This window comes from Phyllopteryx taeniolatus, chromosome 15, assembly GCF_024500385.1.
Source record: "Phyllopteryx taeniolatus isolate TA_2022b chromosome 15, UOR_Ptae_1.2, whole genome shotgun sequence".
NCBI classification, from domain to species: Eukaryota; Metazoa; Chordata; class Actinopteri; order Syngnathiformes; family Syngnathidae; genus Phyllopteryx; species Phyllopteryx taeniolatus.
This window is the reverse complement of record NC_084516.1, coordinates 21562305-21581245: the sequence shown is the minus strand read 5'-3', so window position 1 is coordinate 21581245 and position 18941 is coordinate 21562305. Positions and strand designations below refer to the sequence as shown.

At 41.9% G+C, this 18941-nt stretch overlaps 1 protein-coding gene across 4 annotated transcripts; it reads left to right on the top strand.

The window, feature by feature from the left end:
• The first annotated feature begins 1 nt into the window (after position 1).
• On the top strand, positions 2-18391 carry crata (carnitine O-acetyltransferase a). 4 transcript variants are annotated; one of them, XM_061799193.1, is made up of 14 exons: positions 2-138; positions 1907-2203; positions 2359-2477; positions 5219-5272; positions 5631-5796; positions 6775-6949; positions 7125-7303; positions 7425-7525; positions 10795-10914; positions 11009-11131; positions 11603-11738; positions 14814-14876; positions 15358-15495; positions 17579-18391. In XM_061799193.1, the coding sequence occupies exons 1-14, from the start codon at positions 115-117 to the stop codon at positions 17792-17794; spliced, it is 1911 nt and encodes a 636-aa protein (XP_061655177.1). In that variant the 5' UTR covers positions 2-114; the 3' UTR covers positions 17795-18391. The 4 variants fall into 4 exon arrangements, with proteins under 4 accessions (XP_061655177.1, XP_061655178.1, XP_061655179.1 ...); XM_061799194.1 differs by lacking the exon at positions 2-138 and adding an exon at positions 624-753; XM_061799192.1 differs by lacking the exon at positions 2-138 and adding an exon at positions 799-1395.
• The last annotated feature ends 550 nt before the right edge of the window (positions 18392-18941 follow it).

Genomic DNA, 18941 nt, shown 5'->3' with positions numbered 1-18941 from the left:
TGGGCGCAACGCGAAGATAATACTTGACCGAATCTAATCTTTGTGCTGGACTTCGAGCCTGACTTTCATTACTCGGTCGGTCGGCGCAGGGGGGGGGCGTTTCTATGCTTCAGAATGTGGAGCATTTGCAGCAGAATGGTAAGAAATGGATATGCAGTTGACTCTTAACATGTTGCAATGGGCACAAGGCAATTGTTAGCATGCAGTGATAAGTCTTTTATCGTTTGCGGTACAAACAACAGAATATGTGGCTTTCGACTGCAATGTTTGCCAGTTGGTAGTAGTTAACAGCAATGTTTGTTAAGACTTGCTGTTAGCACGTTGGCTAGCAGCAATTGGGGTAGGAGTCCCACTGAGTTTCTAGGCAGGACACGCCCTCCTCTTATATTACTGGCTCCTGGGCAGGCGCCGCTGCACTATGATTGGCTGTTGTATCCCTTGTAGAACACGCCCTACCGCTTCCAGACGGGAAAACCGTCTGTCTTGTGACTTGAAGTGTGACAACGTTAATGTTTCTCACTTATCCTAACCCATCCTAAACCACCTTAAGCCCCAACCCCTTCCATAAACCTAACCACAAGTAACTTATTTGTTTCAGCTTCATACAAATGTGACACGTTTGGGCTGGTTATCTCGTTACATCTGCGTAGCCTTCCCTTCCCCAGACGCAGGAGCCAATCCTGTTGCGGTGGGGCGTGTCCATCCTAGAAACTATGTGGAAATCCTAACACCCCGTAAACGCACGTTAACTGGGTAAAAGGTTATTTGCTTGTTTTTGTTTTGTTCTTGTTGCAATTTTAAACTCCGGCATAGCGAGCGCACAAATGTAAACGATGAAAGGCCGGGCTTTTCTCGTTCATAACGTGTCGAGAAGAGAATTATTATACTGCCAGGAAGAGAGAGATGCTAACATATCAAAAATATTTAAAAAAAAAAAAACCGTTCAAACTTAACAAAATACAGAAGAGTTAAATCTGTGTTAACATCCACAGAAGCTTCAGTTGTGCTCGTTACCCACTTCGCACTGTTTATCAGCCAGGATAATCACTGTTCATTTTCCGGTCACAATTGTCAAACTTGCTAGCGGAGCCAGATATCAATAGAAAACTCATCTTAGGCGATACGAACACGTTGTTTTTCTTTTAGTCGACGCGTATTATAGGAAACGTTTTGTCGTCACTCTTCTTTGAATATAAGTGCCGCATGCCATCTAGAGGTGACAATTGTACCGTATGGTATATACTTCAAAATTAACATTTCCCCCAAGTGGAAACTCTAAGAAAAGACACTATGGGCCTAAATGTGGTGCCCCATAATATATTGACCATACTTAAAAATATATGTGAAATAAGGCATGTTAGATCTTTTTTTATTATGCTATTTGGATCGTCAAAGGTGAGTGATGTGGCATCATCCAATGGTGCATCGATTTTCTGTCGGTGGCACATACAGACAGGCGGCATCCATTCACACTCACATTCACACCTATGGACAATATGTTGGAAAGAGGGAAGGAGAAAACCCACACAAGCTACTGTGCTGCACTCATCATGTAAACGCTTTGCTCTTTATAGATGCGCTTTACAATAAACTCTAAATTTGCAAAGTAGCTCTCTGGAAGCCAATCGCTGATAATGTTCTAAAAGCCATGAAGACAGCCGAAGAAATGCTTCAGTGTTCTCTGCACATGATTATTCTGTAGATAGATATGAAGGTCACTTAAGTATTGTGTGTGTGTGTGTGTGTGTGTGTATCAGTGAAAAACATTTCATATTGGCTTTTAGTATTTAATAGAAACATCTGCATCAGTATGATTTGGGAAGGGAGGTGGATGCACCAAAACCGGCAGGGCAAATTTAGAATAATGAATGAAATGTTACATGCTCGGTCTTATTTTGTCTCACAGGTAAAGCTGGGGATGGCGAAACCCTGTGGCTTGGTCAAACCCTGCCACTTGGTGAAGCCAGTTTCAGCAACCCGGATCACTGGGAGGTACTTGACCCACCAGAAGGGGTTGCCCAATCTGCCTGTCCCCCCTCTACAGCAGACCCTTGAGCGCTACGTCACAGCCCTGGAGCCCATCATGGAGGCGGAAGAGCTGATGCACACAAAGGAACTCGTCGATGACTTCCAGAAACCTGGAGGGGTTGGAGAAAGACTGCAGAGAGGCCTGGAAAAGAGAGCACACAACACAGAGAACTGGGTGAGCCTGCTAAAGAAACAATGACCAGAAATGGAAATGGAATTTATTTGGATTTTGTCCTGTTAGCTGTGACACATTGATTTGTTTCAGGAACTTTTTATTTTGAAGGATTCACCTGGTCATACAATGTCAGCTGTTTCACTGTGTCTTTTTAGTTGTCAGATTGGTGGGTGCAGGTCGCTTACCTTAACTACCGTTTGCCTGTGGTGATCCATTCAAGTCCAGGGTTGGTTTTGCCTCGAGTGAACTTCAATGACAAGCAGGGACAAATAAGGTGATCACATACACATACACACACACACACACATATATATATATATATATATATGTGTGGTGCAGTACTTGTGGGCAGAGGTGGGGTAGAGTAGCCAAATATTGTACTCAAGTAAGAGTCCCGTTACTTTAGAATAATATGACTCAAGTCAAAGTCAAATGTAAAAATTACTTGAGTAAGGGGGAAGAAAGTACTCAATGAAAAAATCGACTCAAGTAAAGAGTAACTTGTGAGTAACTTCTGATTTTTTTAATAAAATAAATAAATAATATTACAAAATAAAATATGGGAGTCGACACACACCTGCCACCATTTCAATTTTAAACTGCCCAAAAAACAACAACACATGCATTGGGCCCTACGGAAACATTATTAGCTTCATTCACTTCGATGACTTCGTGAAGAAGCTGTTTGCTGACCAGACTAAGTGATTGTGTTTTATTTGTCTGTTTCTAATTTTGCCACATCCACTGCCAAAACAACAAGAGAAACGTCTGCAACTTACCGCAAGGTGTTTTCTCAAATTAGAAGTGGGCTGAAATATCCAAGTTTGGCCAGTCACAATTGAAGAGCTGCATGACAACGCTGTTGTTTTTGGGAGTCTGTCAACACACTCGCGCGGCTGTTTTTCCAAAATGAGTCATTTTGATTGGCTTGCGAAGGCAACGTACGCGGTCATGTGACTGCCTTGTGTCGTCTGATTGGTGCAACGGGCATCCTATGCGGAAGTCAAAGGAGGAATCTAAAAATAGTCGCGCACACGCAAGAATGGATAAATAAAAGTAGCGAATGACATGTCGATCATTGTAACAGAGTAAAGGTGTTGATCCTTCTCATAAATACTACATAATACTACAGAAGTAAAAAGTACGGTGCATTTAAAGTACTCTGACAAGTACAGTTTATGGAAAATGTTACTGGAGTAAATGTAGCACGTTACTACCCACCTCTGCTTGGGAGACATGGATTAAATTCTAATCTTTATTCTGTTATTCACGCTAGCCCATTTCTGTTTTTCAAAGGACACAAATATGCTTAAAACGTTCAAATAGACTCATGCTTTTTGTGTTATGAGCGATATGAAGAGCTTGCATCAGCTTGATTTATTCTCAATGGTAATGCAGTTGAATTTCTAAGGTCTAGAGCAGGGTAGGGCAACGATTATGATTGCGAAAGCCTCAAATGTTTTATCCATTAACCCGCTGGGCAGACCACAAACGTGCCCCCATACTGCCACAGGAGAGGAATAAACCTCAAAGAGAAGCAAAACAGTGTGGGACGTTGGGTTAAGATGGAGAGATATAGGAGACGGACATGTTTATGGGTAATCAAATATGTCTCTCCACCCTTGACTGAAAGCTAAGCTTCTTTTGGTCAAATGTTATTCATTTGCGGGTGGTGGGATGGGTAGCAGGTACAGTGGCTTATGGTGTGATGCACGTCTTGTTTTATGCAGCGCATATGCCACCAGTTGGCCACACCCACGCTTGGTCTCGAGCTATTTTTAAGCAGGGTTTCACTGGTACTAGATAAGGTATGTAATGGTTATTAAAGTTTACAGTAGTTAACACATGTAAAGTGTCTAGCTAAATAAATGAATTTATTTGAAATACAGTGGAGCGAAAAAGTGTTTGCCCCCTTATTTTTTGGGCATGTTTGTCACACTTAAGTGTTTCCCATCATCAAACTAATTGAATTAGTCAAAGACCACACAAGTAAACACGAAAGGCAGTTTTGAAAGTTTTTATTATTAAGGGAGAAAAAAAAATTCAACCCTGCTTGCCCACCCTGTTAAAACATAACTGTGCTTTTTCATACCCGAGTTCAATTTCTCGAGACAAGAAGATCCTCAAAAGCTCGACATTATGCTGAGATCTAAAGAAATTCAGGGACAAATGAGAAAGAAAGTAATTGAGATTTCTCAGCCTTTTCTAAAGCTCTGGGGACTCCAGCGAACCACAGCGAGAGCCATTATTCACAAATGGTGACAACATAGAACAGTGGTGAACCTTCCCTTGACCAAAATGACCCCAAGAGCGCAGCGACGACTCATCGAAGAGGTCACAAAAGACCCCACAACAACACCCAAAGAACTGCAGGCCTCAGTTGCCTCGGTTAAGGTCAGTGTTCATAACTCCACCATAAGAAAGAGACTAGGCTCGAAAACCCTCCAATGCGGACGAATTGCAACAATTCGGCGAAGATGAATGGGCCAAAATTCCTTCACAGCGCTGTAAGAAACTCATTGCAAGTTATCGTAAACGCTTGATTGCAGTTGTTGCCGCTAAGGGTGGCCCAGCCACTTATTAGGTTTAGAGGGCAATCCGTTTTTGACACAGGGCCATTTAGGTTTGGATTTTCTTGAATAATAATAATAATAATAATAGAAACCGTCATTTTCAAACTGCATTTTGTGTTTACTTGTTGTCTTTGACATTTAAATTAGTTTGATGAGGGGGAAACATGTGTGACAAACCCAAACAATAAGAGAGGAAGTGTATTTAAAAAAACAAATATTTCGTGCTTGTTCGCCTTTTGGTGTTTTAAACTGGATGGGCCAAAAGGGTCTTATTTCAACTTTTTTGTCCAAGGGATGGACTGTATTTTACATGTTAGGCACTAGCTAGAGTAATTACGATGGGAATGATGAGCTGAAAGCATGAAAATATGTTATAAAACCCTCTGTGTAATAAACTGTGGTCATTTATAAATGTGCATTTTTAAAAATTTTTGGTTTACAGGTTTGCTGCTAAGCTGATTGCAGGTGTTTTGGATTTCAAGACAATGATTGACAAGTGAGCATATGCAATTACCTATCTTTCGTTTGGATTCTCCATTACAATGTACCACATATTTTTATAGTTATGTCTTACTGTTGCAGCCTGTCAACAAATGAATTGTTAATATAACAATTCAAGCAACAAGTGTAAATTCCTGCAAATTAATGCCAACCAGTATCTCACCAGTAGTAGGGTTGTTATTTTAACAGCACATTAAAGAATATGTCAAAAATATGTTTACTTTTTTTTTTTTTTATATAATGAAATGTGACTTGTCGTTGTCTTAATTTGTCTTTAATAATCGGTCTCCTACTCCTTATGAGCACTTTGCCAAGAATGCTGCGAATCAACAAGAGCTGTTGTACTACTGCAGTGAGACCATACCCGTGGAGTACCTGGGAGAGAAGCCACTGTGTATGAATCAGTACTATGAAGTGCTATCGTCCTGCCGCATCCCGGGTGCGAAGAGGGATGCTGTGGTGAACCACGCAAAAAGCTCCAGTCCCCCTAAACACATCACTGTTGTACATCATTTCCAGGTGAGGAGCGCAATATGGTTGACCGTCATCTGGCTTTTGTCTTTACTTGACTCCTTAGTAAACCAACATTGCGCAACAAGCGACAAAAACCAGGGGATTTCTGGGGGTTTTCCTACAACATCGTAAAAAGAAAAACAAAACAGATAGGATTAAACAAAATAAAAAGTTCATAAAATTGAAATTCTTTCAAAAGGGTGTAGGAAGAAGTAAAACATATTTACTCCTACCCCTAGCTCTACTTCCTTATTGGCCGATATAACTATTACTTTATAGAACATCCATATAGTACTCCCATAATATAATATGAGTCAAGAAATATTAATATATACACATCATTATTCTTACATATGCGAATACAATAATACAAATGATTATATCAGTAACAGCAGTATCTTGGATTTGAATGGAACTACCAGTACCACAACAAAATGAAACAAATTATACATTTATTGTCCCATTTAATAATTTTTCTGTTTTTGGATCCTAATATTTGCCACATCTCATATAATCAGGACAGTCGTCATATTTATGTTTCAAATCTTTCCAGTGATGCGTTTGTTCTGGAAGTTGGATTTGATGATTTGAATAGTTTGGCAACTAGATGACATGCCTGCGGGCATTATTATTTTACTGGACTGTGCACGGCATGGCTCTTAAACTTGAGTGATTTGCATGCACATTGGTATTTGATAAGCACGTTCAACAGTACAAGTCTTAACAATGGTGCAATTTAAGTGAATGACAGAATTGGGATTGCCGGCGGACTGTGGAACTGTACAGCAGCAGCCCCATTTAGAATGGAGCCAAATGGGGTCGTACTTTTCTCTCTGACAATGCCAATCGGAATTGAGCAATTTTGTAAAGGCAGGAGGATTGATACGGAGTGTGACCAACATTGAATATCGAAGCATTTGTTCATATTTTTGATTTTGAATTGGATACCTATCGATGTCCTTCTTTCTCTCACTTTGAATGTAGTTTTTCGCGCTGGATGTGTACAACAGCGATGGGACGCCGCTGACAGTTGAACAGCTCTATGTTCAGCTAGAGCGGATCTGCAGCGCCTCCCGACAGACTAACGCGGAGCCTGTGGGCATCCTCACCACCCAACATCGTGACACCTGGGGCAAGACCTATATTAACCTCATTAAGGGTGAGTGAAGTTGAAGAATAGAATGTTCAATATTTGTGCGATTTGTTTGTAATTTATGCTGACCTGACTCAATCTCAGCCAACCACGAGAGACAAACGTGAGATGATTCAAATCAAATCCTGTTTATCTTCTGCCTTGATTGCTTGAATCAGGGTTCCATAATTTGTTTATTCAGATCGAACCAACAAAGAATCGGTGTTGGCCATTCAAAGAAGCATATTCACTTTGTGTTTGGATGGGCCGATGCCTCGAGTGCCAGAGGATGCGTATCGCAGCTGTGCGGCAGTGCAGATGTTGCATGGAGGAGGGAGTCTGTGGAACAGCGGCAACCGCTGGTTTGACAAGACACTGCAGGTGACGTGCGAATCTCAAACTAACCCTTCTGTCTAGAAAGGTTTTTTTTCTTCATGGAAGTACGTGTAACATGATGCACTCAGATTATAATGGTTGCAAAGAAGAAAACTCTTTCTTTCAGTTCATTATTGGGGAAGATGGGACATGTGGTGCCAACTATGAGCATGCCCCAGCAGAGGGCCCACCCATTGTGGCCCTGATTGACCATGTTGTGGAATACACGTAAGTAGTTGTTTATATGTATATCTGCAAGGGAAATCCTAAACAACCATGTGCTGTATGCTTTTATTTCATGGTATTTACATCTCGATGTGTTAAAACAACTCAGGACAGAGCACCTTTTGTTTGAAGCCACCCAGTTTTCAAGTGAGCAAAAGTCTTGGAACACATTATTAAATTAACTTAAAGTGAGTGACATTTAATACTTGGTGGCATAATCCTTACTCGCAATCGCTGCATCATCGTGACACCTGGTGATTGATTGACTTGCCCAATCGAAGCCCTTCCACACCCGATGAAGTCCTCAGTTGTGTTGGCAGTGTGTCTTGTTGCATGATGACGCGTCTCCCAATTAGTTTGGATGCATTTTTTATGTAAATTGTCAGACAAAATGGTTTTGTAGACTTCAGAGTTCATTTTGCTGCTACCATCGTGAGTTACATCATCAATAAATACTAGTGAGCCCGTTCCAGAAGCAGCCATGCAAGCCCAAGCCATGACATTACCTCCACCATGCTTCACAGATGAGCTTGTGTGTTTTGGATCAGAAGCAGATCCTTTCTTTCTCCATACTTTGACCTTTCCATCACTTTGGTAGAGGTTCATCTTGGTCTCATCTATCTATAAAACTTTGTTCCAAAACCTTTGTGGCTCATCTCTGCACTTCTTTGCAAAATCCAATCTGGCCTTCCGATTCTTTTTACTGATGAGTGGTTTGCATCTTGTGGTATGGTCATATATATATATATATATCTTCTCTTGAAGTCTTCTTCGAACAATGGATTGTGATACCTTCACCCCTGCCCTGTGGAGGTTGGCAGTGATGTCACTGACTGTTGTCTTTGGGTGTTTCTTTACAGCTCTCACAATGTTTCTGTAATCAACTGATGTTCATATCTTTGGTCGACCTGTTCTATATCTGTTGCTCAGTACACCAGTAGTTTCTTTCTTTTTCAGGACATTCCAAATTGTTTTCTTAGCTATGCCCAATGTTTGTGCAATAGCGCTGATCGATTTTCCCTGTTCTCTCAGCTACAAAATGGTTTGCTGTCTCTCACAGAGAGGTCTCTGAGCTTCATCTTTGCTTAACAGCAAATGCAGTTTTCACAGCTGAAACGCAAAGCCAAAAACAAACACTATTTAATGTTTAAGCAATCAATCTAAAAGGCAACACCTCAGCAACTAGAGCACATTCCAATACTTTTGCTCACTTGAAAAGTGGGTAGCTCTGTCCTGAGTTGTTTAAAATACCATGAAATATAAGCTGGAGTTCTGAACTTTTGCCTTATAGTCATCTTTTGATCTTAACCCAAATGTCTTCAGTATACAACAAAAACAAAGGAATTGATCTTGCCGTCCCAATACTTTTGGAGGGGACTGTACAGTGGGTACGGAAAGTATTCAGACCCCCTTAAAATGTTCGCTCTTTTTGTATTGCAGCCATTTGCTAAAATGATTTAAGTTGATTTCCCCCTCATGTATGTACACAGAGCACCCCATCTTGACAGAAAAAAAAAACAGAATTGTTGAAATTTTTGCAGATTTATTAAAAAGGAAAACCTAAAATATCACACAGCCGTATGTATTCAGACTGTTTGCTCAGTATTTAGTCGAAGCACCCTTTTGAGCTAATACAGCCAGGAGTCTTTTTGGGAATGATGCAACCAGTTTTTCACACCTGGATTTGGGGATCCTCTGCCATTCCTCCTTGCAGATCCTTGTAGAACGTTAGTGGACAGCCATTTTCAGGTCTCTCCAGAGATGCTCAATTGGGTTTAAGTCAGGGCTCTGGCTGGGCCATTCAAGACCAGTCACATGGTTGTTCTGAAGCCACTCCTTTGTTATTTTAGCTGTGTGCTTAGCGTCATTGTCTTGTTGGAAGGTTAACCTTTGGCCCAGTCTGAGGTTCCGAGCACTCTGGAGAAGGTTTTCGTCCAGCTTTCCCTGTACTTGGCTGCATTCATCTTTCCTTCGGTTGCAACCAGTCTCCCTGTCCCTGCATCTGAAAAACACCCCCACACCATGCTTCACTGTTAGGACTTTATTGGACAGGTGATGAGCAGTGCCTGCTTTTCTCCACACATGCCACTTAGAATTAAGGTCAACAATTTCTATCTTCGGCTCATCAGACCAGAGAATCATATTTCTCACCATCTTGGAGTCATCTTCAGGTGTTTTTTTTTTTTTAGCAAACTCCATGCAGGCTTTCATGTCTTGTACCGAAGAGAGGTTTGCGTCGGGCCACTCTGCCATAATGCCCCGACTGGTGGAGGGCTGCAGTGATGGTGGACTTTCTAGAACTTTCTCCCATCTCCCGACTGCATCTCTGGAGCTCAGCCACAGTGATCTTTGGGTTCTTCTCTATCTCTCTCACCAAGGCTCTTCTCCCCCGATTGCTCAGTTTGGGCCTGAGGGCCAGCTCTAGGAAGGGTTCTGATCGTCCCAAAGCTCTTCCATTTCAGGATTATGCAGGTCACTGTGCTCTTAGGAACCTTAAGTGCAGCAGAATTCTTTTTTGTAACCTTGGCCACAATTCTGTCTCTGAGCTCTTCAAGCAGTTCCTTTGACCTCATGATTCTCATTTGCTCTGACATGCACTGTGAGCTGTAAGGTCTCCTATAGGCAGGTGTGTGGCTTTCCTAATCAAGTCCAATCAGTATAATCAAACACAGCTGGACTCCAATGAAGTTATAGAACCATTTGAAGGACGATCAGAAGAAATGGACGAGTGTCACAGCAAAGGGTCTGAATACTTATGGCTGTGTGATATTTCACTTTTTCTTTTTTAATAAATCTGCCAAAAAGTTTCTGTCAATACGGGGTGCTGTGTGTAGATTAATTAGGAGAAAAATGAACTTATATGATTTTAACAAATGGCTGCAATATAACAAAGAGTTAAAAATTGACGTGCCTCTGAAAACTTTCCGTAGCCACTGTATATTTGTTTCCACTAACACTTCCAATTTAATATCTTCAAACTTCATTTTACACTTATGGTACTTTCCCAAATTTCCCAATGTTCAAAACCATTAGAGCTACCGAAAGTGCAAATATGGCAGCGTCCACCACTTTTACACCTGTTGCCAACAACATGCGCAGTCTGCTAGTGATTGAGCACGCAATTGAGTGGCCGCTATTTGGGATCCTAGTAGATACGTGCCACACACCCACCAACAGTACATGCAATCTGTTAACGTTAACACACAATTTAAAGGCCGCTATTTGGGATCTTAGTAAATAAGGCCCTATGGTTGTTATATGTATGAAAACAGGAGGAAGCAGGAGATGGTTCATTGTACCACAGTGCCTTTGCCTATGCCCAAAAAGATGCACTTTAACATCACGCCTGAGATCAAGAAGGACATTGAAGAGGCCAAACAGAGCATGAATGTGTGAGGACTGCTTTTTCCACTTACTGGTCAACAAAGATATTTAAATTGCACAGAGATTCACTTGGATAAATGTCTCAAATTTCTCTCACTGCAGACTGGCTGATGACCTGCATATGAGGGTTATTGTGTTCAACCACTTTGGGAAAAATGTAGCAAAAGCTCACAAGATGAGCCCTGATGCATTTATACAGGTGGCATTACAACTGGCTTACTACAGGTGAGGTACATGAAAAGCGTGGCTGCCGTTTAAGTATTGGAAGCTGTTAACGCACAGTTATTTCAGTTTTTTTTCTTATTTGTATCGCCTCTCTGTGCCTTCCTGAAAATGCTTTGCCGCAACACCGAATCTGCTCCCAATTTTCCTGTTTTGTTATGTTCTTACAAACATACAGCTTATAACTAATAGTTGTTAAAAATGTATACATTCGATTCTTTTTAACACTGTTTGGTCAGTTGAAGCTGTTAGTGCTTTGTAAATTAAAAAAAAAAAATGTATATTTAAGTAGCTATTGACCAGCTATATAATAATCCAAAACCTGCTGTCGGGCTGATGAGAGCTAATTTCATTTCATATACAATACTACATACTGTAGTGTGTGTGTGTGTGTGTGTGTGTATACTCTACTGTATATACACACCACATACTGTATGTTTTTGCTTACCATCTGTACCATTTTTTCCTCTGCAGGATGTATCAGCAATGTTGTGCGACATATGAAAGCGCCTCCCTGCGTATGTTTAGACTCGGTCGCACCGATACAATCCGATCAACCTCGAGTGCCTCTGCCGCTTTTGTAAGGTCTTTTGATGATCCAGACAGACAGGTGTGATATGCTCCCCTTTGACCTTCCTATATAAACCTAATGTTTTAGGCACTTCTCCAAAAGGCCATCACCTGATTCTGATGGAGTTTATGTGTCCCAATGATCCTAAGAGCTAAGTTGTCAGGGGCTTCATGCCCCTCGTAGGGTCACCGAGGATAAAGATGTCCTTGGTGAGGGGACCAGACAAAGCATGGCTCAAATGACCTCCTACGAAGATGACGATGTAGATGGAACTTGATCGTGAGCGCCTGATGGCCACAACATTGAGTCCGAATGGGCCATGTTCTCTGCCTCCATTGTTGAGTGTGGCCGCAAGTTGGTCGGTGCTTATCGTGGTGGTAAGCCAGGAACCCTTTGTAGGATACCAGCTGTGAGGGATGCTGTCAAGCTGAAGGAGTCCGATTGGGCATTTTTGACCTGTGGAACTCTCGAGGCAATTTATGGGTACCGGCACTCAAGGCAGAATGCAGCTTTAGGGGTCACTAAGGGAAATAATTCAAGTCCACTATCCGGCACCTCAGGAGGTGGAAGTAGTGCAGCATTAACACCGTGAATGACTCGGGAAGTTGTGAGTCTGTGTGGAGAATACTTTAAAGACCTCCATTTTTCCGATAATCCTTCCAATGAGGAAGCAGCCTGGGCACGCTGAGTTCTGCTCCCCATATCTCTGGGGTTGCTACCAAGCTACGAAGTGGCATTGAGACCATCTCAATACCTTTTTAGCAGGGTGCTAAAAGATGCATGGGAGTTCGCCCCACCAGTATCACGTCTTTTGGTCATGCGCTGTGGGTCATGACCAAAAGAACAGGAACACGTCTACAAGCGGACGAAATGAGTTCCTTTCTCAGGGTGTGCAGGCTCTCCCTTAAATATACTTGGTCATCAGGGAGGGACTCTGCATCTCGGGCATCTGGTTAGGATGCCTCCCTGGTGAGGTGTTCTGGGCACGTCCCACCGGGAGGAGGGCCCTGGGAAAAACCCAGGACAGGCTGGAGAGACTAGGTCTCCCCGCTGGTCTGCCTCTGGTTCCCCCCTGGAAGTGCTGGAGGAGGTGGCTTAGGAGAAAGGGTAGTCTGGCCTTCGCTGCTTAGGCTGCAGCACCCACCATCCAACTCCGGATAAGCAGAAGCAAATGCATTGATGGATGTTTCAAGCACCGAGAGTTGTTCTGCTGTTATGCTTCACCTCACTGTATCAACTACATACAAGGGAAAGCCATCTCCCAAGCCATGAACAATGCTGGTTTCATTTCTTAACGCGATAGCCACTAAGAGAACCAGTAACACTGTAAAATAATTAAGCATTAAGCAAGTTCAGTATCTTGCTCCAGGATACTTTGACAGGCCCACAGTGCCGAACCTACAGTGCTGTGAAAAAGTGTTTCCTCCCTTCCTGATTTCTTTATTTTATTTTATTTGTTGCATGTTTGTCACACTTAAATGTTTCCCATCATCAAGCAAATGAAAATATTAGTGAAAGACAGCACAATCAAACACGAAAGGCAGGTTTAAAGGTTTTTGTTATTCAGGGGGAAAAAAAAGCCCAAACCTAGATGGCCCCGTGTGAAAAAGTGACTGGCTGATTGACTGGTTGGGCCACCCTGAACAGCAACAACTGCAATGAAGCGTTTGTGATCACTTGCAATGAGTCTCTTAAAGCGCTGCGGAGGAAATTCTTTGCAGAATTGTTGTATTTCAGCTACGGTTTGACATTTGAATTTGAGCGATTCAGGTCCCGATTCCTCATTTCGATGCCTGTTCCAAACGATTCTCAATTCGATTCTTTTAGGGGGCTGGTTCAAACCAGTTGGCACGGTTTAAATAAGGGGTGTCCAAATTATGAACAACAATTTTCTTAGCAGCTCGAAACACAGACTAAAATGAACATTTGACTCAGGATTCTTTATAACCGGTATCAATATCGAACCTATGAACTAAATGGCAATGTCAGTGTAACTAACCCAACTGAATTAATCTTAATTAATTAATGTTTGAGCTAAAAGTTAAATATAGCATTGTTAAAAGTCATTTGCGGCTGTTTTATCACGTCAAATGGTTTATATTTGCAAGTTTTAACTTGACTTCCTGTTTCAAGAAGACGTTACACCGATTTTATCAGGCTGATCGGTATCGACCGATATTTAGCATTTTATGCTGATCGGCTTTAATGTCTGGACACGAGTATATACAGTAAATGAACAAGTCATTTAAATAGACACATTCCTCCATCTTGTGATCGGTTATTGGTTTTTTTTTCAACTCGGTGATCGGCCCCAAAAATCCTGATCGTGTAAAGCCTCGTTTTAAGCATGCAGCCTTTTATTTTGAAGGGTACGCACCACAGAAGCCTCCTTTGCACAATATAATCTTATTCCAAGTGTTGCGCTTTAATAAAGTTCAACATTTTTGTTCGCCGCCACCATTGGGCAAAAGCACGTCTTTGTGCGCGTTCTTCTTTGCTGGTTTTTGCCACTTTCTTCTTCGGGGTCAGCGGACTGTAGGCATCGAAACTGGGAACCGAACTTTTTTAATTTGAATAATTCCAGGAGGACCAATCGATTATCGATGCCCAACCCTTAATTCAGCCATATTGGAGGTTTTTCAAGCATGAAGCACCTTTTTAAGGTCATGCCACAGCATCTCAATAGGATTCATGCCAGGACTTTGACTAGGCCAGTCCAAAGTCTTCATTGTTTTCCTTCAGCCATTCAGAGGTGGACTTGCGTGTGTGTTTTGGATCATTGTCCTGCCGCAGAACCCAAGTTCGTTTCAGCTTGAGGTCACGAACAGATGGCCGGGCATTCTCCGTCAGGATTTTGTAGTAGACTGCAGAATTCATGGTTCCATTTATCACAGCAAGTCTTCCAGGTCCTGAAGCAACAAAACAGCCCCAGACCATCCGACTACCGATTTTCTTTAGATATCAGCATGATCTATGTAATAATAATGATGATGATTATTATTATTGAAACATCCATGTACAAAATTCATCATGTAGTATTCAAATGTACTCTTGTTAAACAGTGATGAACTGTTGGCAAGTAAGCCGGAACATTGTCACCTTTCTCTCGCACAGAACACAGAGAAGGTGGATCTCATGGAGAAAGCTGTAAAAGCACACAGGTCGTATACAAACATGGTGAGCGATTGCAATGCCTTCTAAGTTCCTGTAAAAAAAAAAAAAAAAAAAAAAAATCTGTTATGGTTGCTTAACTGCCACTGTTGCCTCAGTATTTTTTGTTTTTGTTTTTAATGCATAATTTATGGTCTCAAAGGTGATATGCATGATGGGTATAGATGGTAGGTGCTGCCCTAACTTGCTCTGGTAACAATGCTACTTGTATACAAGTATCACATAATCATTGTGCGGAATCTGAGCTTTTACATTTCAACTTAGAAATATTGTACTGTTTCTGGAAGACCATCATGGTATGGCAATTGCCCTCGAACTACCAGAAAGTACCCCATGATGCCTTGTCATCCCCCATCTTGCGAAAATAGCTTATTTGCATTGGGCTATCCTGTACGTTGCAGTGGTAATAGTATTATTCAGTATTGATGTGATTTTTCTGCATTTCGATTCATGGATGTGGTCAACTGAACTCTGTATGCCTTGTCAGGCAATCAGTGGTCAAGCCATTGACCGACATCTACTGGGTCTGAAGATGCAGGCTGCTGAAGAAAAGATCTCAGTTCCTGATGTCTTCAAAGATCAGTCCTATGCCAAAGCTTTACACTTCCGCTTATCTACAAGTCAGGTATTTTTCGCCAAGTTATATTGTCTTCAAATATGGACATGAAAGATAATCTTTTACACTACTGTGTACAAGTCAGGGGCCAACATTCCATTTCTTGTTTTTCAATCTTATAATAATCACGTATAATGAACATTTATAGAAATGGCCTAAGACCTTTATAAAATGCTGTATATCAAGATGCATAGTTTAGAGCCAGGCGCAATTGATCACGACTTAATAGATATAACTGATCTTTGATGAACATAAGCAGATAGGGACACAGCCCTGCCATGAAAAACGAAAAACTGGGAAAAATTCATTGCTTGTCTATATCTTACAGCATTACCCTTCAAAATCTTTGGCTTACATGTCATTTGATCTTGAAACAAATCCACTGGAAATGCGAGAACACTAGCCTATATGTTGCCGTCGCAACCCATAAAGACACCAATTGTGAAGCAATAACAAGACCTCCGTCGTTTGTTAGCTTGAGTTTTTAAGAGCCACTCAACTGAGCAAAAACATACAACCCCAATTCCAATGAAGTTGGGACGTTGTGTTAAACAAATAAAAACAGAATACAATGATTTGCAAATCATGGTCAATCTATATTTAATTGAATACACTACAAAGACAACATATTTTATGTTCAAACTGTTAAACCTTGTTGTTTTTAGCAAATAATAATTGACTTTGAATTTTATGGCTGCAACAGGTTCCAAAAGCTGGGACAGGGTCAGGTTTACCACTGTGTTACATCACCTTTTCTTTGAGCAACATTCAATAAACGTTTGGGAACTGAGGACACTCATTGTTGAAGCTTTGTAGGTGGAATTCTTTCCCATTCTTGCTTGATGTACAGCTTCAGCTGTTCCACAGTCCGGCCGGGGTCTCCGTTGTCGTATTTTACGCTTCATAATGCGCCACACATTTCCAACGGGAGACCGGTCTGGACTGCAGGCAGGCCAGTCTAGTACCCACACTGTTTTACTACACTGTTGGAACACGTGCAGAACATGGTTTGGCATTGTCTTGCTGAAATAAGCAGGGGCGTCCATGAAAAAGACATTGCTTGGATGGCAGCATATGTTTCTCCAAAACCTGTATGCACCTTTCAGCATTAATTGTGCCTTTACAGATGTGTAAGTTACCCATGCCATTGGCACTAACTCACCCCACCCATACCATCACAGATACTGGCTTTTGAACTTTGCGCCCATAACTGTCCGGATTGTTCTTTTCCTCTTTGGCCCGGAGGACACGACGTCCACAATTCCCCAAAACTATTTAGTAAACTATTAGTTGAACATGATTGTCAAATCATCGTATTCTGTTTTTATTTATGTTTAACACAACGTCCCAACTTCATTGGAATTGGGGTTGTACATGTGGCGAAGGTGCTCCGTAACATCGGGTCACAACCCAGGATAAACTTAGTGCTTCCTCGACATACAAAGATCTTAGAACAGTCGAAATGATCACTTCAACATACTCCTATTCATTCATCCATTTTCCGTACCGCTTATCCTCACTAGGGTTGCGGGCGTGCCGGAGCCTATCCCAGCTGACTCTGGGGAGAGGCGGGGTAGACCCTGGACTGGTCGCCAGCCAATCACAGGGCACATATAAACAAACAAACAACCACACACACACACATTCACACCTACGGGCAATTTAGTCTTCAATTAACCCAGCATGCATGTTTTTGAGATGTGGGAGGAAACCGGAGTACGCAGAGAAAACCCAGGCAGGCGCGGGGAGAACATGCTAACTCGGGATTGGAACCTAGGTCCTCAGAACTGTTAGGCAGATGTGCTAACCAGTTGTCCACCATGCTATCAACCTATGTCCAAATTTGTTCAATTTCATATTTTTTCACAAATCAATACCGTGGGTCATTTCCCACGTGTGTAATTTTGACCATTTATTAACCTAAGTGTTAAATGGCTTGCTGTCTTTGAGGATGCAAAGTTAATGGCTCAACAAACAGGCTTTGTTTTTTTTGTTTCCTGAAAAGTGATGGTTTTGGAGATGTGAGGATTCTGCCCAACGCCTGCTATGCTTTACCTATTTAGACTTCATAAAGAATGACTTTTTCCAAAAGGTACCCTCCAAGACTGACTGCGTCATGTGCTTTGGCCCTGTTGTACCTAATGGATACGGCGTCTGCTACAATCCCATGAACGACCACATCAACTTTGCGGTATCGTCTTTCAGCGGGTGTAAAGAAACGAATGCGGCGGATCTGGCTGAAGCTGTGGAGAGTGCACTTCTTGACATGAGGACACTGCTGGAACAGACTCCACGAGCTAAACTGTGACGCTTGCTCTCGATCGCTTGGTAGAGCAGGTTTAGTGACCACTTGAAAGTAATGGGCCTCATTTCACGGGTGTTATTAAAGTACACATTTTGTAGACATGTTCTTTAGCATATGCTGAACCTAGTCCATATCCTTAAAAATATCAGTCAGATCGTTGTTGGTGCTTTAAAAAAACAATTAAATTCAGGAATATACCTGTAGTTTGGCTGTTAGCTCAATGTGGAAATGCAGTCAACCATGGAGTGGTAAACTCAATTTAGAGAGATGTTAGAATGCCTGAAAACATTCAATTAGATAGAAAACCCACTACTTTCTGCAAGAAGTACATGTCCTATGCAGATAATTATTGCTCTCGTGGTCAAATGTTTTGTTTTCCCTATCCCCACGAAGGTAGACTATTTTATTGTCTTTGACTGTGCCTTCACTTTCGTTGTCACTTGACAATTTGGCTTATGTGCCATGGATTTTTACTCTGAATGGTCAGCTAGCATTTTTTTATGTGCAAGATGGGAAGTGTCGTGCATTGAATACAGTTGTGTGTTTCTTTGACAAATTGTATGATCAAGAGTTCAACTCAAATAAAATATTTCATGACCATTTTTTGATTGTTTTGAAGGAACTTGGTTAGGTATGCAAGTATGTGTATAGTACGGTTAGGAACACGTGCCCGGAACACCTCACCACGGAGGCATCCGAATCAGATGCCCCAGCCACCTCATCTGGCTCCTCTCAATGCGGAGGAGCAGCGGCTCTACTCTGAGATCCTCCCGGATGACCGAGCTTCCGACTCTTATCTCTCAAGGAGAGCCCGGACACCCTGCAGAGGAAATCAGGCAGTCATCCTATTTAAAGGGTGAGAAGTAATCACTGTGCTGTTTGGTGACATGGTGTGCACCACACTAAACATGGACCGGAGGAAGTGAAGGACAGTTGTCTCAAGAGATTAGAAATACAATTATAGATAAGCATGTTAAAAGGTAAAAGCTATAAGATCCTCTCCAAGCAGCTTGATGGTACTGTGCCTACAGTTGCACATATTCAGAAATTTAAGGTCCACGAGAATGCAGCCAACCTCCCTGGTCGCCAGCCAATTGCAGGGCACATAGAAACAAACAACCATTCGCGCTCACATTCACACCTACTGGCA

Excerpts from the sequence above, each read along its gene's own strand:
- crata (XM_061799192.1), top strand. The coding sequence starts at position 1,291 with ATGGGCCTAAATGTGGTGCCCCATAATATATTGACCATACTTAAAAAT. Across the intron at positions 5,273-5,630 it reads TTCAAGACAATGATTGACAA|TGAGACCATACCCGTGGAGT; the intron begins GTGAGCATATGC and ends GTACTACTGCAG. Across the intron at positions 11,739-14,813 it reads TTGATGATCCAGACAGACAG|AACACAGAGAAGGTGGATCT; the intron begins GTGTGATATGCT and ends TCTCTCGCACAG.